This window comes from Salvelinus sp. IW2-2015, linkage group LG25 (assembly GCF_002910315.2).
Source record: "Salvelinus sp. IW2-2015 linkage group LG25, ASM291031v2, whole genome shotgun sequence".
NCBI classification, from domain to species: domain Eukaryota; kingdom Metazoa; phylum Chordata; class Actinopteri; order Salmoniformes; family Salmonidae; genus Salvelinus; species Salvelinus sp. IW2-2015.
Window position 1 is genome coordinate 4415816 of NC_036865.1, and position 24206 is coordinate 4440021.

General features: G+C 41.3%; 1 protein-coding gene across 3 annotated transcripts in view; it reads left to right on the forward strand.

The window, feature by feature from the left end:
* The window catches only part of LOC111951903 (protein FAM83H), a 71522-nt gene that overhangs the window by 27735 nt on the left and 19581 nt on the right, over window positions 1-24206 (forward strand). For 2 of the 3 annotated variants that reach the window (XM_023970229.2, XM_023970231.2), the window contains exons 4-6: window positions 14415-14539; window positions 15727-19906; window positions 20059-20169. In XM_023970229.2, the coding sequence (XP_023825997.1) occupies window positions 14415-14539; window positions 15727-19906; window positions 20059-20070 (4317 nt within the window). In that variant the 3' untranslated portion in view covers window positions 20071-20169. Of the gene's footprint in view, window positions 1-14414; window positions 14540-15726; window positions 19907-20058; window positions 20170-24206 lie in introns of those variants that run through there. The other variant, XM_023970232.2, reaches the window with a different exon arrangement.

Genomic DNA, 24206 nt, shown 5'->3' on the forward strand with positions numbered 1-24206 from the left:
GCTTATGTGGCTGGCCGGGTGCATGCAAGCTGACACGGTCGCCAGGTGTACAGTGTTTCCTCCAACACTTTGGTGCGGCTGGCTTCCGGAGTAAGTGAGCATTGTGTCAAGAAGCAGTGAGGCTTGAAAGGGTCGTGTTTGGAGGACGCACGGCTCTCGACCTTCGCCTCTTCCGAGTCCGTACGGGAGTTGCGGCAATGGGACAAGGCTGTAACTACCAATTGGATATCACGTAGTTGGGGAGAAAAATTTGTTAAACATTTTTTACTTTCTAACTTGATTTTTTATTTTATTTTTCTTCATTACCTTTTACTGCAGCGTGGCTAAATCAAGTCACACAGAGTGATTCTTGGTAGTATTAAACAAATCTATTTTGTTAACAAAAGTATACACCTCACACACATGGTTATGGGCTTAAAAAAATAAGAAACCTGTACCATGTCAGATATAGAGTTGAAATGTATACTATATTGAGTTTGCATCCCATATTACACTTTATATACATCACCAGACTAAAATGGAAGACTAAATACACAAAACTGTTTGACATGGAAAACACCAGATTTTCGTTGTTTATAAAATCTTTATTAATGATGAAAAAGATGAATAACATTCCACCATGAGGCCAAAGAGGGTGCTTTTGGTCATTGACTGAAGTAAAGGACTACGGCTTTCCTCATATTCAGTACGTAATTTAGAGTTCAGAAAGGAAACACCACGTATAAATATGTGTTAACCATGTATTAAAGAATGAATTATGCAAATCTTGGCAACATAGGCTCTGCTCCTTCAGGGTAACTCCTTTCCCAAGCAAAGCATCCATATATAAGCAAGCAGTGAGTGTGGCAAGCATATACCAATCCCCCAGCAGGAAACAAGAACCTAATAGGTGGAGGCTAGGGTGGTAGTGGGAGCAATAATGTGAACATACTAGCAGTAGCAGCCAAGTGGCAGCAGGAAGTGTGAGGAGAACGAGTCGGCTTAATTGGACCGCCAAGTAAGGTAGGAGTGATTGTTGCTAGCATCTAATTTGGGCAATCGCTGCCACTTGGGTTCCGCTTCATTTCAGAAGGAGGAAACACCACGTAGAAATATGTTTAACCATTTATTAAGAATGAATAATGCAAGTCTAGGCGATATAGGCTCTGCTCCTTCAGGGTAGCTCACTGCCCAAGCAAAGCGTCAATATATAAAACTACCTACAAGCAGTGAGCGCGGTAAGCGATACCAATACCCAAAATAGCACAACGATATGCCATACGACTATGTGTAGCTATGGCAGAAGCACCGTTTAGATATCAAACAGACCAGGCAAGAGCATCCCTACCATTACAAGACTGTATACTATGTGTGAATATTAACCATGTGTAGCTTGAGCTGTGCAACGTATCTCTTATATTTCTCATATGACGCATGGCCGGTTACCCTCGCTTGTGTTCTTCCACACCGATCTCAACAAATCATTTCTGTATAGACCGTCGCTTGGTGCACTGGTTGCAGTTGTGATGGTGAAACAGGAAATGGCCTCCCCTAAACTGTTGCCACAGTTTGAAGCACAGAATCGTCTAGAATGCCATTCTATGCGTGTGGCGTTAAGATTTCCTTCACTGGAACTAAGTGCCTAGCCCGAACCATGAAAAACAGCCCTACACCATTTTCTGCTTCCACAAACTTTAAGTTGGGATATGCATTCTGGCATGTAGCGTTCTTCTGGCATACGCCAAACCAGGATTCAACCTTCAGACTTGCCACATGGTGAAGAATGATTCATCACTCCAGCAGAACACATTTCCACTGCTCCAGAGTCCAAGGCTGCAAGCTTTACACCACTCCAGCTGACGCTTGAAATTGCACATGGGATGCAGGCTTTGTGAGCTTCATGAAATGGGTTTTGCCAGTGGAACCCATTTCATGAAGCTCCGACAAACAGCACTTGTGCTGATGTTTCTTCCAGAGGCAGTTTTGAACTCGTAGTGAGTGCTGAACTGTTGTTTCTCCAAGACGTTTCCACTTACAATACACCACTTACAGTTGACCGGGGCAGCTCTCTAGCATGGCAGAAATGACAAACTGACTTGTTGGAAAGGTTCAGTCACAGTATGGGGCCATTCTACTTCTTATATTTGTCTATGGAGCATCTAGCTGTGTGCTCGAATTATACACCTGTCAGCAATGGTGTGGCTGAAATAGCCGAATCCACTAATGTATCCTCTTCTCGACCGATGAGGCAGAGCACAATTGCCCCAGCGTCGTCCGGATTAGGGGAGGGTTTGGCCGGCTGGGATGTCCTTGTCCCATCGCACTCTAGAGACTTATGTGGCTGGCCGGGTGCATGCAAGCTGACACGGTCGCCAGGTGTACAGTGTTTCCTCCAACACTTTGGTGCGGCTGGCTTCCGGGATAAGTGAGCATTGTGTCAAGAAGCAGTGAGGCTTGAAAGGGTCGTGTTTTGGAGGACGCACGGCTCTCGACCTTCGCCTCTTCCGAGTCCGTACGGGAGTTGCGGCAATGGGACAAGGCTGTAACTACCAATTGGATATCACGTAGTTGGGGAGAAAAATTTGTTAAACATTTTTTACTTTCTAACTTGATTTTTATTTTATTTTTCTTCATAACCTTTTACTGCAGTGGGCTAAATCAAGGTCACACAGAGTGATTCTTGGTAGTATTAAACAAATCTATTTTGTAACAAAAGTATACACCTCACACACATGGTTATGGGCTTAAAAAAATAAGAAACCTGTACCATGTCAGATATAGAGTTGAAATGTATACTATATTGAGTTTGCATCCCAATATTACACTTTATATACATCACCGAAGACTTAAATACAACAAAACTGTTTGACATGGAAACACCAGATTTTCGTTGTTTATAAAATCTTTATTAATGATGAAAAAGATGAATAACATTCCACCCATGAGGCCAAAGAGGGTGCTTTTGGTCATTGACTGAAGTAAAGGACTACGGCTTTCCTCATATTCAGTACGTAATTTAGAGTTCAGAAAGGAAACACCACGTATAAATATGTTTAACCATGTATTAAAGAATGAATAATGCAAATCTTGGCAACATAGGCTCTGCTCCTTCAGGGTAACTCCTTTCCCAAGCAAAGCATCCATATATAAGCAAGCAGTGAGTGTGGCAAGCTATACCAATCCCCCAGCAGGAAAACAGAACCTAATAGGTGGAGGCTAGGGTGGTAGTGGGAGCAAAATAAGTGAACATACTAGCAGTAGCAGCAAGTGGCAGCAGGAAGTGTGAGGAGAACGAGTCGGCTTAATTGGACCGCCAAGTAAGGTAGGAGTGATTGTTGCTAGCATCTAATTGGTGCAATCGCTGCCACTTGGGTTCCGCTTCATTTCAGAAAGGAGGAAACACCACGTAGAAATATGTTTAACCATTTATTAAAGAATGAATAATGCAAGTCTAGGCGATATAGGCTCTGCTCCTTCAGGGTAGCTCACTGCCCAAGCAAAGCGTCAATATATAAAACTACCTACAAGCAGTGAGCGCGGTAAGCGATACCAATACCCAAAATAGCACAACGATATGCCATACGACTATGTGTAGCTATGGCAGAAAGCACCGTTTAGATATCAAACAGACCAGGCAAAGTCACCCTACCATTACAAGACTGTATACTATGTGTGAATATTAACCATGTGTAGCTTGAGCTGTGCAACGTATCTCTTATATTTCTCATATGACGCATGGCCGGTTACCCTCGCTTGTGTTCTTCCACACCGATCTCAACAAATCATTTCTGTATAGACCTCGCTTTGTGCACTGGTGCATTGTGATGGTGAAACAGGAAATGGCCTCCCCTAAACTGTTGCCACAGTTTGAAGCACAGAATCGTCTAGAATGCCATTCTATGCTGTAGCGTTAAGATTTCCTTCACTGGAACTAAGTGGCCTAGCCCGAACCATGAAAAACAGCCCTACACCATTTTCTGCTTCCACCAAACTTTAAAGTTGGGACTATGCATTCTGGCATGTAGCGTTCTCCTGGCATACGCCAAACCCAGATTCAACCTTCAGACTGCCACATGGTGAAGAATGATTCATCACTCCACAGAACACATTTCCACTGCTCCAGAGTCCAAGGCTGCAAGCTTTACACCACTCCAGCTGANGACTGCCACATGGTGAAGAATGATTCATCACTCCACAGAACACATTTCCACTGCTCCAGAGTCCAAGGCTGCAAGCTTTACACCACTCCAGCTGACGCTTGAAATTGCACATGGTGATCTCAGGCTTGTGAGCTTCATGAAATGGGTTTTGGCCATGGAAACCCATTTCATGAAGCTCCCGACAAACAGCACTTGTGCTGATGTTTCTTCCAGAGGCAYTTTTGAACTCGGTAGTGAGTGCTGAACTGTTGTTTCTCCAAGACGTTTCCACTTCACAATAACACCACTTACAGTTGACCGGGGCAGCTCTCTAGCATGGCAGAAATTTGACAAACTGACTTGTTGGAAAGGTTTCAGTCACAGTATGGGCCATTCTACTTCTTATATTTGTCTATGGAGCATCTAGCTGTGTGCTRGATATTATACACCTGTCAGCAATGGGTGTGGCTGAAATAGCCGAATCCACTAATTTGAAGAGATGTCCACGTACTTTTGTAMATATATAGTGTATCTTGTCATTGGTTGCCAACATCAATGTTGAACAGAGGTTCGCCAGGTATCGCCCTTGCTCAACATGCAAGTAGCATAACATTAAAYAGAYGACAAAGCAGTGTCAGTTTTGATYAAGARGACCAATGTTCCATGCTAATTCTTTCATCTAGGGGTGTATGAGAGTATGGTTAACATGTGAGTGTCCATAACGCAGACAGAATTTAAGAGATCATGCAAGATTAAGGGAAGGAACATTTAGTGTCTTTCAGACTGAAGAACCCATTAAAGCCATCATACCTCTGGAAAAGCGTCATGTAAACCCAACAACGTTGACCTAACATGAACTCAAACTTTAGCTACTGAGTGAAGAGGGATACTCTTTGATATGCATGCTCGTTGCTTCTCCGTGCGTAATGAAGAGTAGGCGGACCGATGGATTCCTGTGCAGACTGCACGCCGAAGGGTCATGACGCCCAATATGAACCGTATCTCTGCTATCGGACCATGAAAAGAAGGGCTACATTTGATTGTCTGAAATTTGTAATAGAAAAGGCATCCCTGAAGACTATGAGAACCATTTAACAGAAATACAAAAAGCAAATTYAACAGATTGGAAAATTCCAGAAAATTATGTCATGGCTTTAGAAGCTTCTGATAGGCTAATTGACATAATTTGAGTCAATTGGAGGTGTACNATGTCATGGCTTTAGAAGCTTCTGATAGGCTAATTGACATAATTTGAGTCAATTGGAGGTGTACATGTGGATGTATTTCAAGGCCTACCTTCAAACCCAGTGCCTCTTTGCTTGACATKATGGGAAAATCAAAATACCTCAGAAAAACAATTGTAGACCTCCACAAGTCTGGTTCATCCTTGGGAGCAATTTCCAAATGCCTGAAGGTACCACGTTCATCTGTACAAACAATAATACGGAAGTATAAACACCATGGGACCACGCAGCCGTCATACCGCTCAGGAAGGAGACAAGTTCTGTCTCCTAGAGATGAACGTACTTTTCTGCGAAAAGTGCAACTCAATCTCAGAACAACAGCAAAGGACCTTGTGAAGATGCTGGAGGAAACAGGTACAAAAGTATCTATATCCACAGTAAAACGAGTCCTATATCGACATAATCTGAAAGGCCGCTCAGCAAGGAAGAAGCCACTGCTCCAAAACCGCCATAAAAAAGCCAGACTAAGGTTTGCAACTGCACATGGGGACAAAGATCGTACTTTTTGGAGAAATGTCCTCTGGTCGGGTAAAACAAAAATAGAACTGTTTGGCCATAATTACCATCGTTATGTTTGGAGGAAAAAGGGGGAGGCTTGCAAGCCGAAGAACACCATCCCAACCGTGAAGCACAGGGGTGGCAGCATCATTTTGTGGGGCTGCTTTGCTGCAGGAGGGYCTGGTGCACTTCACAAAATAGATGGCATCATGAGGGATGAGACTTTATGTGGATATTTTGAAGCAACATCTCAAGACATCAGTCAGGAAGTTAAAGCTTGGTTGCAAATGGGTTTTCCAAATGGACAATGACCCCAAGCATACTTCCAAAGTTGTGGCAAAATGTCTTAAGGACAACAAAGTCAAGGTATTGGAGTGGCCATCACAAAGCCTTGACCTCAATCCCATAGAAAATTTGTGGGCAGAACTGAAAAAGCGTGTGCGAGCAAGGAGGCCTACAAATCTGACTCAGTTACACCAGCTCTGTCAGGAGGAATGGGCCAAAATTTTGAGGGCTTGTTGTGGGAAGCTTGTGTAAGGCTACCTGAAACGTTTTATCCAAGTTAAACAATTTAAAGGCAATGCTACCAAATACTAATTGAGTGAATGTAAACTTCTGACCCACTGGGAATGTGATGAAAGAAATTAATTCTGAAATCATTCTCTCTTCTATTATTSTGACATTTCACATTCTTAAAATAAAGTGGTGATCCTAACTGACCAGTTTAATTGTATTTGGCTAAGGTGTATGTAAACTTCTGACTTCAACTGTACTTACATTTTTCATTTGAACAGGGGGAACTATTAACAACCCAAAGAGAGGGACTGATTACATTACTATTGAAGCAGGAGCAAATGTCAATATAAAAGTCCTGTACACCTCAAAAACTGGAGACGCCTTACTTTGTGCTGTGACACCCGTATTCTGTCAAGATGTTTAGCATTTAGAATGAAGAAGTAATAAGCAAAATTACTCAAAGTGAGCAGTCTGGCTTTACTGAAGTGTGTTACATTGGTGACAATATTRGTTGTTTTATGGAAACGTTTAGGGTCCGACAAGGGGATCCAGTTTCACCTTTAAAAAAAAAAATGTATCCCCTTTTTCTCACCAATTTTAATGTTTTCTCATGGCTGCAACTCCCCAACGGGCTCGGGTCCTCCGAAACATGACTCGTCAAACCGCACTTCTTAACTTCTCTAGGGTAGGGGGCAGCATTCGGAATTTTGGATGAAATGCATGCCCAAATTAAACTGCCTGTTTCTCGGGCCCAGAAGATATGATATGCATATAACTGGTAGATTTGGATAGAAAACACTCTAACGTTTCCAGAACTGTTAAAATAGTGTCTGTGAGTATAACAGAACTGATTTGGCAGGCGAAAACCTGAGAAAAATCCATTTGGGAAGTTTTTTTTCCTATTTTTTTTTCTATTCAATGCCATTACAGTATCCATTGACTTTGGACTGAAATTGCAGTTTCTATGCCTTCCACTAGATGTCAACAGTCTTTAGAAAGTGTTTCAGTCTTGTATTCTGAAAAATGAGGAAGTAAGAGCAGWCTGAATGASTGGACCCTAAAGTTTCACGGAGCTTTTTCATGCGCACAACCGAGAGAGTGCGTTTCTTGTTTACATTTTATATTGACGACGTTATTGTCCGGTTGAAATATTATCGATTATTGAGGCTAAAAACAACCTGAGGTTTGAATATAAACATCGTTTGACATGTTTCTATGAACTTTACAGATACAATTTGGATTTTTTTGTCTTCCTGTTTTGACTGTGTTTGAGCCTGTGGATTACTGAAGAAAACACGCAAACAAAACTGAGGTTTTTAGGTATAAAGAGACTTTATCGAACAAAAGGAACATTTATTGAGTAAATGAATGTCTGCTGAGTGCAACCATATGAAGATCATCAAAGGTAAGGGATTAATTTTATCTCTATTTCTAAATTGTGTAACTGTTCTATCTGGCTGGCTACTGTTTGAAATGATTTGTCTAGTGGGCTATGTTCTTATAATCGTACGGTATGCTTTTGCCGTAAAGCATTTTTAAAATCTGACACCGTGGTTGGATTCACAAGAAGTTCATCTTTAAACCTATGTAAAATATGTTTTTTTTCCTGAATTTTTATAATGAGTATTTCTGTATTTAAATTTGGCGCCCAGCAGTTTCACTGGCTGTTGAAGAGGTGGGACGCTACCGTCTCACGTGCCCAAGAGAGGTTAACACTCGCCCGCTTAACCCGGAAGGCAGCCACACCAATGTGTCGGAGGAAACACGGTTCACCTGATGACCGAGGTCAGCCTGCAGGCGCCCAGCCCACCACAAGGAGTCGCTAGAGCGCGCTGAGCCAAGTAAAGCCCCCTCGGCCAAACCCTCCCCTAACCCGGACAGCAGCAATTTTGCCCTATGGGACACCCGATCACAGCCGGTTGTGATATAGCCCGGGATCGAACCAGGGTGTGMAGTGACGCCTTAGACCGCTGCGCCACTCGGGAGCCCCCGCKTTATTTATTCTTATTGGCTATCGAGGAGATGGCCGTCAGAATCAGGAACAATTCTAATGTAGTAGGTCTGAGTATCAATGGTCTTAAAACCGAAATGTCCATATATGCAGATGATACAACAATTATCAATAGATGCTCTTATTTGAGATTTGAATGACTTTTTTAAACCAAATTATGAGAAATGGATTTTGAGAGTGGGTTCCTTAAGAAAGTCCAACTATCTTTTTCCCCTGTTGTGTACCAATTATGTGGAGCAACGGCCCAGTGGACATGCTTGGCATCCACATTCCACATTCCAAAGAGAATGAAGGATCTTGTAAYGGAGAACTTTGATTTGAAACTAGCCAAGATTGACAAAATTACTATTGCTGTGGAAAGGTAAAGTTTTGTATTTATATGGCAGAGTGACATTGATAAACACCTCAATTGTCTCTCAGTTCAGCTATCTCTTCCTGTCACCTCCATCGCCAGATAAGGTTTTCTTTAAGCAGATTGAAGCCAGGATCTTTAGTTTTATAGGGAATGGTAAACCAGAAAAGGTCCAACGTAAATATATCTAATCCGTACGACAATGGAAGGCTGAATTTTAGGAATGTTAGGAATATTGAATATTTAATCAATCTCTGAAAGCCTGAAAGCCAAAAACAATATGTAAATACGAGTAAAATCTTAGAAAAGACAAACCCACTTTTCAATTCCAAAATATTTAATTTTATACAAATTAACTCTTTGAACTTTTGGTTCCTGCATGATATTTGGTTCCTGCATGATATCTTAATAGACATATCCCTATTCTTCAAAGAATCAATAAAAGCTTGGTTGCATTTTCAATATTATCCCCCAGAAAAAATAGCAGATTTTCAGAGCCAAATCATATGATTCATTTCAAATATACTGATGAATAAATACAAATTAAACATAGAATGTGTTTCTGGAAAAGGGGATCTTATTTGGAAATTATATCATTGATAGTAATGGGAATTATATTTGATCTGAAACACTGTGCATGATGTATGGGAACATACTCTATGTACAAATCATAATTACAATCAGTTACTGGCAGCAATTCCAACAGAATGGAAGAAAAAATGAAGGGGAAGAAAATATAAACTGTTTGTAGACCTCAAATTAAATCTCACAGATGGTTAACTATAGATAATATTAATAAAGACGTGTACCATTTGGAAAACAACAAATTGGTTGCCATCCCACTCAAATTCCACTCTTACTGGGATTTTTTATTTTTTATTTTATTTAACATTCATTTAACAAGGCAACCAGTTAAGAACACATTCTTATTTACAATGACGGCCTAGGAACAGTGGGTTAACTGCCTTGTTCAGTGGCAGAACGACAGATCTTTACCTTGTCAGCTCGGGGGATTCAATCTTGCAACCTTTCAGCTGCTGCCCCAAAAGAAGAGCAGTTTGATACTCCCATCCCCTGGAAAAGGTTTTTGGTTTTATTTATAAAACAACCTTAGACTCCACAATCCGAATGTTTCAGTTGAAGATATTGTATAATGTTCTGGCTACTAACAACATGTTACAAATATGGGGCATTGAAGAGGATTTGTTACATATTTTCTGGTATTGCCCCATAGTTGCAAACACTTGGGCAAAAGTACGAGAGTGGTTACTCCCTGTCTTACACAATTTTGTTATCTCTCCACAAACAGTTATATTGGGTGACTTTAGGGACAGATGCAACCCAACATATGATCCCTTGATTCTGCTGGGGAAGGTTTTAATTTTTAAAACTCAAAAAACAAACATGTTAGTATTTGATTCTTTCAAAATAACAGTCAAACACCATTATACACTAGAATGATTGATTGCAAAAGAAAGTGGGAGGTCCCAAGATTTTACTGATAATTGGGACCAAATAACACGTCAAGAGGGATGGTGCTGATTTCATATATACTGAACAAAAATATGAATGCAAAATGTAAAGTGTTGGTCTCATGTTTCATGAGCTGAAATAAAAGATCCCAGAAATGTTGTATACAAACAAAAATCTTATTTCACTCAAATGTTGTGCACACATTTGTTTACATACCTGTTAATGAGCATTTCTCCTTTGACAAGATAATACACCTACCTGACAGMTGTGGCATATCAAGAAGCTGATTAAACAACACGATCATTACACAGGTGCATTTTGTGCTGTTGGACAATAAAAAGCCACTCTAAAATGTGCAGTTTTGTCACACAACACAATGCCACAGATGTCTCAAGTTTTGATGAAGTGTGCAATTGGCATGCTGACTGCAGGAATGTCCACCAGAGCTGTTGCCAGAGAATTTAATGTTAATTTCTCTACCATAAGCCGCCTCCAACATTGTTTTAGAGAATTTGGCAGTACGTCCAACCGGCCTCACAACCGCAGACCACATGTAGCCACGCCAGCTCAGGACCTCCACATCTGGCACCTTCATTCTATGGGACTAGCCACTCGTACAGCTGATAAAGCCCTTTTGTGGGAAGAAACTCATTCTGATTGGCTGGCCCTGGCTCACCGGTGGGTGGGCCTTGCTCCCAAYTGGGTGMCCCTTTTCCCTCCCAGMACCACCCATGACATACTTRTGTATACAGTATATAGTGTATCTGTGACCAATTTATGCATATCTGTATTCCCAATCAAGTGAAATCCATAGATTAGGGCCTAATGAATTTATTTCAAACTGACTGATTTCCCTGATCTGTAACTCCAGTAAAATCATTGAAATTGTTGCATGTTGCGTTTATATTTTTGTTCAGTATACAAAGGGAAYGGGCACCTGATCGCCAGTCATATGACAATGCTAGTTGGTTTTTGTTTGTTGTTGTATTTATAGTTTATAGTAATTCCTGTTTATGTCCTTTTGTAGTTTGTTAGTGTAATTGTTTGTTTGTTTGCTATGTCACGCTGTATAATGATCAGAGACAAGCGCAGGAATACGTAATAGGGGGTTTTATTTTCTCCACCCAAACAAAAGAGCGAGGTGTAAAACCTCTAGATAATAATACACGAGACATATATACACATACTAATCAGAGGGAATGGGAACAAGATATTATGTTATGACAATGGTTAAGCAGTAGTAATCAATTCAAAATGAGGCTGTACTTCTGTAAATACACTGAAAGAAAACGGTCAATATCAGGGGACATCTCTATCTATATATTTCCAGATATCTGACATTTTATTGGATATAAGGAGTAGACATGCTCCAGATACGCATGTCCTTCATTTCATATACGGAGCTTGGATATTCTCTGTTATGGGACAGTTTCTACATGCATCCAATCTGGACCTCCGAAATCTACCTGCTACCGTATGAGTCCAGAGATATATCTGGGGTGAAATACATTCAAAACACGCACCTGTAGAATATTCTCACTCCGAAAAGGGTGTGCCAACATGCTGACATATCTAAGCCTTTATACTCAGGCATGAACGAATCCACATATTTTCAGAAATGTATCATATCTGTGGTCCTTAGTTTATAATTTATCTATCCGTATAATWAAAAAATATATATATTTCAATAAAAATCCTTACCTTTGTATATATAGTGTATCATGTATGTGGACACTCCTTCAAATTAGTGGATTCGACTATTTCAGCCACACCCGTTGCTGACAGGTGTATAAAATTGAGCGCACAGCCATGCAATCTCCATAGAKAAACATTGGAAGTAGAATTGCTCGTACTGAAGAGCTCAGTGACTTTCAACGTGGCACCGTCATAGGATGCCACCTTTCCAACAAGCCCCGGTCAACTCTAAGTGCTGTTATTGTGCAGTGGAAACGTCTAGGAGCAACAACGGCTGGTAGGCCACACAGAACGGGCCCGCCGAGTGCTGATACCGCCTTGTGCTGAAGCGCGTAGCTCGTAAAAATCGTCTGTCCTCGGTTACAACACTCACTCTCGAGTCCAAACTGCCTCTGGAAGCAATGTCATCACAAGAACTGTTCGTTGGGAGCATCATGCAATGGGTTTCCATGGCCGAGCAGCCGCACACAAGCCTAAGATCACCATGCGCAATGCCAAGCGTTGGCTGGAGTGGTGTAAAGCTCGCCGCCATTGGACTCTGGGTTTGGCGGATGCCAGGAGAACACTATCTGCCTGAATGCATAGTGCCAACTGTAACGTTTGGTGGATGAGGAATAATGGTCTGGGGCTTTTTTTCATGGTTCAGGCCCCTTAGTTCCAGTGAAGGGAAATCTTAACACTAAAGCGTACAATGACATTCTAGACGATTTAGTGCTTCCAACTTTGTGGCAGCAGTTTGGGGACGGCCCTTTCCTGTTTCAGCATGACAATGCCCCCGTGCACATAGCAAGGTCCACATAGAAATGTTTTGTCAAGATTGGTGTGGAAGAACTTGACTGGCCTTCACACAGCCCTGACCTCAACCCCATCGAACACCTTTGGGATGAATTGGAACGCCGACTGCGAACCAGGCCTAATTACCCAACATTAGTGCCCAACCTCACTCATGCTCTTGTGGCTTAATGGAAGCAAGTCCCCGCAACAATGTTCCAACATCTAGTGGAAAGCCTTCCCAGAAGAGTGGCAGTTGTTGTAGCAGCATAGGGGGGACCAACTCCATATTAATGTCCGTGATTTTGGTATGAGATGTTTGACGAGCAAGTGTCCACAAACTTTGTCATGTAATGTACAGTATGTGAATCATAGATGTTTTACATTTTTGTCATTGTTATGTCTAATRGAAAATGGGCTAAATCCGACTCATGAAATGTCCTGCGCCCAAATTGTTTTACCTTTTCAGGCGCTGAAAATTATTGTGCTTCTTCACAAGATGGTGTCATATCTGAGCATATATTTGCACCACATTCAGTAGTAGGCTATGCAAGGCACGGAAAGGCAAACATCCAAACATCCAACTCTGCTATTTCTGTTTAAAAAATGCAGCATAGCAAATCCAGAGCTCCAATCACAACACGTGTTTTCTGGAAAAATTCAGACTTTTAAGTCTATCTTTGCAAAAACTGTATTTTATTTAACAGAAAATCAAAGTTGCACACCCACAAAACCCCTGCCTGCCCTTTGTTATTATGGATGATGCAATGGTACAGAGTTGTTCATCAGCGGTGGTCCCTCGCAGACCAGACCCAAGGTGGTGGTACTGTTTGTCTGTGATCCACTCCAAACTGTCAATTCATAAATCATGAATTAAAATTGTGTCGATATTGCAGGAAAATATTGTCATTTCACATAACCATACCACAAGTTAACATTAGCTACTCTACCTGCTTCATTCATGATCAGAAAACTAACTGGAACTAGCTAGCTAGCCAAGTTGCTAGTTAGTTAGATAGCTAGTGTAACGTGTGTCGTCGTRGGATGAGGAGGAATCGGACCAAAGCGCAGCGTGGTGAGTGTTCATGACTTTTATAGAAACTGAACACTTAAACAAAAATAACAAAGCGAATACACAAAACCGAAACAGTCCTGTCAGGTGCAGAAACACAAAACAGAAAATAACTACCCACAAAACACAGGTGGGAAAATGCTACCTAAGTATGGTTCCCAATCAGAGACAACGATAGTCAGCTGTCCCTGATTGAGAACCATACCCGGCCAAAAACAAAGAAATACAAAACATAGAAAAAAGAACATAGAATGCCCACCCAAATCACACCCTGACCAAACCAAAATAGAGACATAAAAAGCTCTCTAAGGTCAGGGCGTGACAGCTAGCTATTTAGCGTATATTAACCAGTAATACAAAATACCCTTAAATGTTTTAAAATGTTAGCTGTCAACTTGAGACCTGATAGGGGGTAAAAATGCTTTTCCATGAAGGGAAGGCAATTTCATTATTTGTTAGCTAGGCTACCAGTTAGCTTTACTGGCTACTGGTAGCCAGTATAATAAGCTAACGTTCTTGATTCTAATTACAAGGATAAATAAATAATATCTCAAATGAGTTACTCGCTTTAGCTTTAATTTCTTTGAGGTATTTTTGAACAGCTTCTCACTTATTTCATTGTTTTTTGGAGAACTTCTAATGAGAACATGTTTTTATCTTGCAGTTCATGCGTGTCAGAACTGTGTCAGGGGTCACCTATCACTGTCGCTCTGGGAAGACCTTCACGGGTCAGATGATGGATCGCTTCTTGCTGACAGACTGCAGYGCAGTCCTGAGTGGAAACTATAGGTGAGGGTTCAATAATGAAGAATGTGATACAAAGTGTTTCAAATMTGTACAAATGTTGCATGATTTCTCAAACCTGACATTTAGTCATGTGGATCTGAAAATTACTACATTAAGTTGCTCTTACACCTGTGTAGTAACAAATACATGACATTAGTATTGATGCATTTTAATTTAGCAACTGCTTTGTTTCTTTCATATATTTTTATTGGAGTTAATGTTTTTACGTGCAAAACAAAACATGCCACCTGGTGGCAGACAAGCCACACAGCATCCATAAACAACAAATTCATACAATAGGAGACAAAACAACACTGACAAACAATTGACAAAGAGCAATAAGAGTGATACAGTTCGGGTCCTTTACGACACCAACCAGATTGTGCTCATGAGCTTCCGACCTGTACAGGCCGTCGGATATGCACCCAGAAAAAAAGTAATATAAAGAGTATTTCACCTGCTCCTACATACAGTACCAGTCAAAAGTTTGGACACACCTACTCATTCCAGGGTTTTTCTTTATTTTTTACTARTTTCTACATTGTAGAATAATAGTGAAGACATCAAAACTATTAAATAACACATATGGAATCATGTAGTAACCAAAAAACTGTTAAACAAAAAATATTTTATATTTTGAAATTCTTCAAAGTAGCCACCCTTTGCCTTGATGACAGCTTTGCACACTTTTGGCATTCTCTCAACCAGCTTCATGAGGAATGCTTTTACAAGTCTTGAAGGAGTTCCCACATATGTTGAGCACTTGAGCACAAAAGCAGTTTTTCCAAAATGTGTTGTTCATTTCTATCCAACACGAATGGATCACGCTGTATATTGAGTAAAAAATAATCCTGGATCTTTGTAAATTCTTGAGTAAAACTCAATTTTCGGACATGTCGATAAAATAGTGAAAATAAGACCCAATGCCTGTTAGGCATTTAGAGCAAATGGGGGAGATCTGTGGGCCGAACTTGCTCAGAGTGTGGGGGGTTAAATAGTGCCTATGTAAATACTGGAAACTGCCAATGAGGAAGATGGGTTCAGAAAAAAGTAGCATTTATGGAATTGATAGCTTTAATTGATTTGTTTTGTAATTGCATAGTAATGGAGTTGAGTTCCTTATTCCATTGTAATACATACATTTTGCTTAATTATGTGTATTGAAATGTAATGAATCTCTCTGCCCGCAGCTTCATGTGGTCTTTTGAGAAGCTTCACCGTTGCATGGCTCACCTCTTCCTTGGACAGCTTGTGACTACTTTTGATGAGGAGTTCCGGATCCTGTTTGCACAGTCCCAACCTTTGGTACCGGAAAATGTCCTTGTTCCAATGCCACACTACAGCAGTTTATCTGACAGCCAATACAGCAGTGATCGGACACTATTGTTCAGAGATCCCAGAAAGTTCCTCCCCATAGAGAGCTCTCGTCCTGAAGAATGGGCTAGACATTCCTCTGATGACCGCATGGATATGGTTCAGAAAATGATGCCTCCTGGAAGGTGTGAGCCCATCCACAGTTCACTAGATCAGGGTCCACTAGATATGTACAGCAACAAGTACTCCTCCCAGCAATTTAAAATGGAGCAGCAGTCTTTTATGGCACAAGGTCAGCCCGTGATGCAGTCAAACACAATGGAGTTTGCTGGCTCTAAAAGGCACAGTTATGCAGAGGGCACTTATGCCAGACATTCCTCCTCTCCATTCATGCAGCACCAAGCCATTCACAGCGTTGAGGGGGATATGGCAACCCAGAACAGGAAGATACATAGGGAACAGCATCACTATCAGAGAACAGGGCTAGAACCAGGTTATAGCGGCTACGATCAATTCAGGGACCAAGGGTACCCTCTGATGGATCAGTATTCGGAGTCTGGGTACCTACATGGACTAGCGATAGAGCCACCAGACAACTATGACCCTGTACTGAATTATTTGTCATCATCAAACCTTGCTGTGGAGCTGGGACATGGCTCAAACAAATTATCAAGTCCAGGAGAGGGTCCCTTTAGTCAGTCAAACCCCAAAAGACTGAGCACGGGCCAGCCTCATGCCTGTCAGACCTCCCCAACACAACAAACATTTGAACAGAAATCCTTTTTTGTCAAGTCTGGTTCGGACTGTAAAACACAGGATCCCAGTGCAAAGCAGGGGATGCGAGATTGGAGGATCAGCTCATACCTCAGTGCATATGATGATGCAGGAGAGGAAGACATTCCACAGCCTATGGGAAATGACCCCTTTCAAGAGCCCCTTAATCCATCACAAGGCAAATTATTTGCTCCACTGGTATCAGATCCCAGGTTTAGTGCCAAAGAGTTACCCAAGATTCCAGGGCTCAGATTAAACAAGCCCATCTGCCCAGAACACTCAAGAACACTAGAAATGCTTGTTAGCTTAGCAACAGATGCCCAAACAACACTAACACCACCTTCGGAGTCGTCATCAACCACTGAAGGTGACAAATCAGAGGAGATGGATGTAAAAGAGCCCAAAAGAGAAGAGTCATTCCGTAGGAGGTTCAATCCTGCTATCCAAAGGACCTCTAGACTAAGATCCTCACTAATCTTCAGCTCACAACTAGAACAGCATATCTCACAGGAACAGAAATTTAACTCTGGCCAACACTGTGAGGAAACTGCCAATGAGGAAGATGACCAATCTAGATTATCCTTGACCGCTCAGGTTTTGGGAAAAAGAAGATCCATGACAAGAGAACCTTTTGAATGGAGACTTAAGTCCGCGACAGTTGATAATTCAACCATAGAGTCTTTGAAATCTGAGGACATCACTACTGATTCAGGTGATAAGGAATTGACAAAGTATCTTCCTGTGAGCACGGACAAGGTTTCTTCAATGGAACAACCCAYTCCTGCCCATGAAGAACAAACCAAAACGGTACAATCTGCACATCCATCCAAACCTGCTCAAGTTGAGAAACCCAAAACCGTACAATCAGCACACCAGGCATCTTCATTGAGCAATAAATCCTATATAGATATGAATGATCCAGACAGTAGGTTATTTTTTTTTAAAGAGTTGGCTGCCAAACGAAAAGCTGCAAAGGCTGCAGAGTCTGAGAGRAGCGCTGCAAAAGCTCCTGTAAAACCAGTGACTCCATTTGACTTGAAAATTAAGGAACCAGTCACAAGGATAGAACCTAACCTTCCAATAGCCACACTAAATCCAGCAGATACTTCAACCAGTAAGCCAGTTCCATCAACAGAGCCACCTCCTAATCCATCAGATACTTCCAACAAAAAAKCAACAACATCGACAGAAGCCCCACTTTATCCAGCAGATACTTCAATAAAAAAGACAGCTACATCAACAGAAGCATCATCAGAAKCACTGGAGACTTCACCAGTGTTACAGGAGAACAAAACATCCATGGCAAAATGTGGCTCATTACTTGATGTCAAAGAACACGCTTCTAAAAATAAAGAACAGCAAGACCTWCAACTTCCCAGAAGTGACTCCAAAACATTCCTCAGGGATAAATTATCTTGTGTCGATGGACTACTTAGAGTCTCTACTGATACTGAGAAGATTGAGCTGAAGAACAGTCGGAACCAAAGTGTGTCTAAGGTTAACCCTGGAGATACAAGTACATTTCTTAAGAGCACCTCAAAAGAGTGTACCTTTAACATCGCCCCAAAGGATTTCAGTTTATATAAACTATCTCCAAAGAAACCAAAGTCATTCAATCCTGCTTCAAATGAGCTAAACCCATCTCTTCCACTCACACTAACAGAAGCTAGCTCATCTTCATATCCGACACCAAAAGGTTTAAGCTCAACTAGTCTCACTTCATCAAAAAATGCAGCAACGGAATTGAGCTCAGCCCTTACCCCCACCCTTAAGGAGCCCAGTTCATCTATCCCCATGTCAAAGCAGCCATTACCATTTTCTAAACCTATCACAGTAGAGTACAACATACCTCTGAGCCCCACCCAATCTGAGCCAGGTGTGTCTCATAAGCAGGACAAAACAGATTCCAAGGAATCTCTCAGCCCTACCTCAATGCAATCTTGCTCATCCTCAATCCCTGCAACAGAATTTAGCCCTCCGCCAAACCCTACCCAAACAGAATCTAGTTTCTTACCCAAGTCCACCTTAGTTGGGTCCATTTCATCAACACCAATGGAATCTAACACCTCTCCCAAGCCCTCCACAAAGGAGTCATTGTCTGCAATTGCCACAACTGAGTTGAYGTCATCCTCTCCTAAGACCAACCCAATAAAATCCTATTCRTCCCCTTGTCCTGGCCAACATGAGTCAGTTTTGTCACTCAAACGTTCCAAAACAGCATGCAACTCCTCTCCAATGCCCGCTACGGTGTCCAATGACTCTTACAACTCTTCACCTCRATCTTCAAAGCATGTCATGGAAGAAACCAACAAATCTCCCATCCTCACACCAACAAAATCTAMCTCTCCTCCCGAGCCTACCCCAACAGAATCTAGTGCTTCTACCAATCCAACACCAAGAGAACTCAACCCTCTTCCTCGCACCACCCCAACAGAACCAAGTGCATCTACTGGCCTTACCCTAACAGAATCAAGTGCATCTTCTAACCCAACCCCAACAAAATCACACTCCTCCCTTACATGTGGGTCAGGTGGATCAGTTGTGTGTCCCAAGCCTGGCCAAACAAAGTCCAGAACTTCTCCAAACAAATCTTGTTCCGCTCCTAATCATACCCTAACTGAACCGACCTCGCCATTCAACCCTGTCCTTGTGGAATCCYTCCCATCAAGCAACTCAAACCCATCTGAATCCACTGCCTCTCATGACACTGCCCCGGCTCCACCCGTCGTTGTGGATAACAGTAAGGAGGGCAAACCAAGTAAACTTAACAAGGAGCAAAAAGCGGGAAGTTCTGCAGCTTCTAAAGGTGAGAAGATAGCAGGTGATCCTGAAACTAAGAGCAAAACTGCTCCTGGAGAATCTGCCTCCCATGGACCGCAGAGTCCTGATGAGACCAAAGAGAAWAACAGCACTATGAAACCAGAGAGCACAACAGATCAAAGCAATCCCATATCACCCCCAGTGAAGCAACCTAAAGTAAGCCAGTCCCACTACCATTCATCTACTGCCAATGTACTCTCTAGCAGCAACCTAAGAGATGACACAAAGCTTCTATTAGAGCAGATTTCTGCTAACAGCCAGAGCAGGACKGAACTCACTAAAGAATCTGCTGTCACTGATGATGCCAAACAGGATGAGGCTGACCGGGGTGTTAGCGGTAGGGAGGAAGCATCAGCCCGACGACAGATCGGAGGCCCGGTTAGAACTTCGCAGGAGAGGGAGAAGCTTCTTCAGYGAATCGATAGCATGCGGAAGGGGAGGAAAGTCTACAGCCGCTTTGAGGTAAAGTACCCTGCTGCATCAATAYGCCAGTAGCAATTTAACTAAATTGAAATGAAAAGGTACCTATTGTAACCGAGGTACCTAATTGTTTTCAATCTCACCTGCCTTCATCTGAGCTKATGTATTCTGCTTGTTATTCTGTATTTTGTTAGGTGGCGCCTTAACCAGGGATCGGAAGGATGAGTGAGTACGGAGAAAGACCATTGCACATTTTCCTCTAGAACTTGTCCTTTAACTATGTCCATTCCAAAAAGTCTAAAACCACAGGTCGGAGAAGGATCYCTAGCTAACCAACATAAATATTATTCTCAGGTTTCTATATTAGAGGGTTTCTCCGAATGGACTATATGCATGTAAAGCATTAAGGATTTTGGGAACAAAAACRTGACTAAGTTTACCAACATGGATTTCTGTGTAAATAAGCAGAGACTCTACAGTGTGGACAATGGACCACTGCTATCTACAAAGGGGAACTGACACATCCAATCTCATCAGCTAAATGCACAACTAAATGTGAAATATATTTGAAAATGATTGTGTTCCAAGACACACTGGACGCACTGGTATTGTTGACTGCAATGTAATATCTGTCGCTCTCTGGGTTGTTTAATTATCATCTGTTTGAGAATCTGTTTTATATACTAACAATCATTTCCAAATAATACAATTAGAATCACCATAGAAAATGTATTAATCATAAACAGTGCAAGAATAGCCTTCAAATAGTTGGAGCACTTTTTTCATTTGGAATGCTTTATTCGAATTATTKAATCAGAATGACAGTGTGCTAGATAAACCAAATGTATGCATGAATAATCATGTGTATTTGCACAAAAAATMTGTGTGTATATATACAGTATATATGTAATACTGTGATTTTAATGCCACGGGACATTATGTCCCTTTTTTAAAGGGGCWATCTYTGATTGCTACATCCATTTTGGACTTTTAAATMAATTATACACTACCGGTCAAATGTTTTAGATCACCTACTCAGGGTTTTTCTTTATTTTCACTATTTTCTACWTTGCAGKATAATAGTGAAMACTTCAACACTATGAAATAACACATAAGGAATTATGTAGTAACCKAAAAAAGTGTTAAACAACTRAAAATATATTTTAGATTTGAGATTATTCAAATAGCCACCCTTGCATTGATGACAGCTTTGCACACGCTTGGCATTCTCTCAACCAGCTTCACCTGGAATGCTTTTACAACAGTCTTGAAGGAGTTCCCACATATGCTGAGCACTTGTTGGCTGCTTTTCCTTCTCTCAGTCCGACTCATCCCAAACCATCTCAATYTGGTTGAGGTCGGGGGATTGTGGAGGCCAGGTCATCTGATGCAGCGCTCCATCACTCTCCTTCTTGGTCAAATAGCCCTTACACAGCCTGGAGGTGTGTTGGGTCATTGTCCTGTTGAAAAACAAATGATAGTCCCACTAAGCCCAAACCAGATGGGATGGCTTATCGCTGCAGAATGCTGTGGTAGCCATGCTGGTTAAGTGTGCCTTGAATTCTAAATAAATCACAGACAGTGTCACCAGGAAAGCACCCCCACACCATAACACCTCCTCCTCCATACTTCACGGTGAGAAATACACATGCGGAGATGTTGAGATGTGTCTGTTACTTGAACTCTGTGAAGCATTTATTTGGGATGCAATTTCGGAGGCTGGCAACTCTAATGAATTTATCCTCTAGCAGAGGTAACTCTGGGTCTTCCATTCCTGTGGCGGTCCTCATAAGAGCCAGTTTCATCATAGCGCTTGATGGTTTTTGCGACTACAAAGTTCTTGAAATTTCCCATATTGACTGACCTTCATGTCTTAAAGTAATGATGGACTGTTGTTTCTCTTTGCTTATTTGCTGTTCTTGCCATATGGACTTGGTATTTTACCAAATAGGGCTATCTTCTGTATACCCCTCTACCTTGTCACAACACAACTGATTGGCTCAAATGCATTAAGAAGGAAAGAAATTCCACAAATTAACTTTTAAGAAGGCACACCTGTTAATTGAAATGAATTCCGGGGGGCTACCTCATGAAGCTGGTTGAGAGAATGCCAAGAGTGTGCAACGCTGTCATCAAGGCAAAGGGTGGCTATTTAACACTTTTTTGGTTACTACATGATTCCATATGTGTTATTTAATAGTTTTGATGACTTCACTATTCTTCTACAATGTAGAAATAGTAAAAATAAAGAAAAACCCTTGAATGAGTAGATGTTTTCAAACTTTTGACCGGTAGTGTATATACCCATTGATTCTTGAAGAATATGACTTGTAAAATGTCCCATCAGCTTAGTTCATTCGTCGTACCCCATCAGAACTCAATTGTTTGTAAATGATGCAATTGTAAAAAATAAAATAAATACTTTATAGCCTCAAAAGATGGTTATAACTATAGTTTTGATATCATGGCTGGTCAGTTCTTCCATCCATAGCTCTCTGAATTTGAGACTGTTACATTTCTCAAGCCCCATCCCTCAGTTGTGTACCAAATAACAGTGGCAGGGGTTGGTGGCTTTGTTGTTGTTAAAACCGCAGATTGCCAGTTTAACCATTGGACAACAGCATGGTATGCTGTTTTTCAGTTATATCACTTGGTTATCGTCATATCCATTGACCCCCTCTATGTCTCAGTGGGAAAGCACTCAATATGGTTCATCATTTATGGATTGGTGTGTAATGCTTTCAATGCCAAAGTCTGAAAATGGCATGAAAATGTCATTTCTAACCTGCTCAATCCACTGCCTACAGTAGGTAAACTGTATTTTGAACTTTAATGTTATATGCGATTCCTTACTGGTTGAACTAGTTTTAAAGCTCCGAAGGCTCTGTTTTTACCAGTATTTGCATGAATTATTATTTGAATTAATTTGCTCAACTGTGTTGGATGCCACTGGTGTCAAGCTCTGTGCTCTGCAAGCTAGTTTCCAAGATGGCTTTTATAGTGCAAGTATAGCTTTCAAATAGTTGGACCTGCCTGGCTTCATGAGGCAGAATCCCTCATAGAAAGCAGTACCTAGCAGTCACTTATGACTGATCTGCTGATACAGTCAGCTGTTGTGTAGTCCCTGGGTTACCCTGTCTATTCTGTTTACTGTAGAAATGTACTAAGCTACGTAAAGTATACACATGAACACCATTTGCATGATAGTGTGGTCTGTTTGATTTATTTTMMMGGGGGGGGGACTTTTAGATTTTTTGGAATGTTTCATAAAAAAAGACGGGAATATTGTTCAAGCCCTTGTCACTGAGAAGATTGCTATGTTTGTCACCAAGAACATCACAAGCAGGTTGTATTAGTGTGTATAAGTTCAGCAATGTTATTTGAACACACCCAGCGGCTACATTTTCTATCACAAAGGTTAGCACAAATGTTGCAACAATGTTTGATAACAATTTTGGTTTAATAATACCCAGTGCTTGATTTAGACTAAAATAGGTGCCGGTGCTCATTTTGGGTGCCGGCAGTGTTGTGTTCAAGAAAAATTGATTCAAGACCAAGACCAGAAAAATGCATGTCCAATTCCAAGACCATGACTGTAATTGTGTCAAATCGCCCCCCCCCCCCCATAATAAGAGTTCAAATGTCCAGTATTTCTGTGTTCATATTTCAGATCAACATATGGATTCTTTAGACATTCTGAATGGCGAAGAAATAGCAACTTTACAAATGATCACAAACACAAACAGGTCTATAATAGATTAAAAAAAGACAAAAGATGTTACAACTTCCCCCGGTCTCACCTTAACCAATAGTGAGCATGCAACTTTCAAACAATTTCCCCCACCCTTCCCTACCAGCGAATCAAGGAAATTCGAACTAGCACGACAAAGTTTGAGGATATTTTTCAGCTAATGTAAAGGGCAGTAATGTTATGGGTAAAGTAGGAAGCTCAGTTTTCAATAGTCGGAGATATGTTCATGTGACATGAAAGGAGTGTGGATATTTGGACTGGCGAAGCGGTTAAATGCGTTGACTAAATGGGAGCTGCTAAATATAAACATTTTACTAAATCAAATCACATGTTTTTGGTCACATACACATATTTAGCAGATGTAATTTCAGGTGTAGCGAAATGCTTTTGTTCCTAGCTCTAACAGTGCAGTAATATCTAACATTTTGTGTGTGTGTGTGTGTGTGTGTGTGTGTGTGTGTGTGTGTGTGTGTGTGTGTGTGTGTGTGTGTGTTGTGTGTGTGTGTGTGTGTGTGTGTGTGTGTGTGTGTGTGTGTGTGTGTGTGTGTGTGTGTGTGTGTGTGTGTGTTGTGTGTGTGTATAATTTTTTTA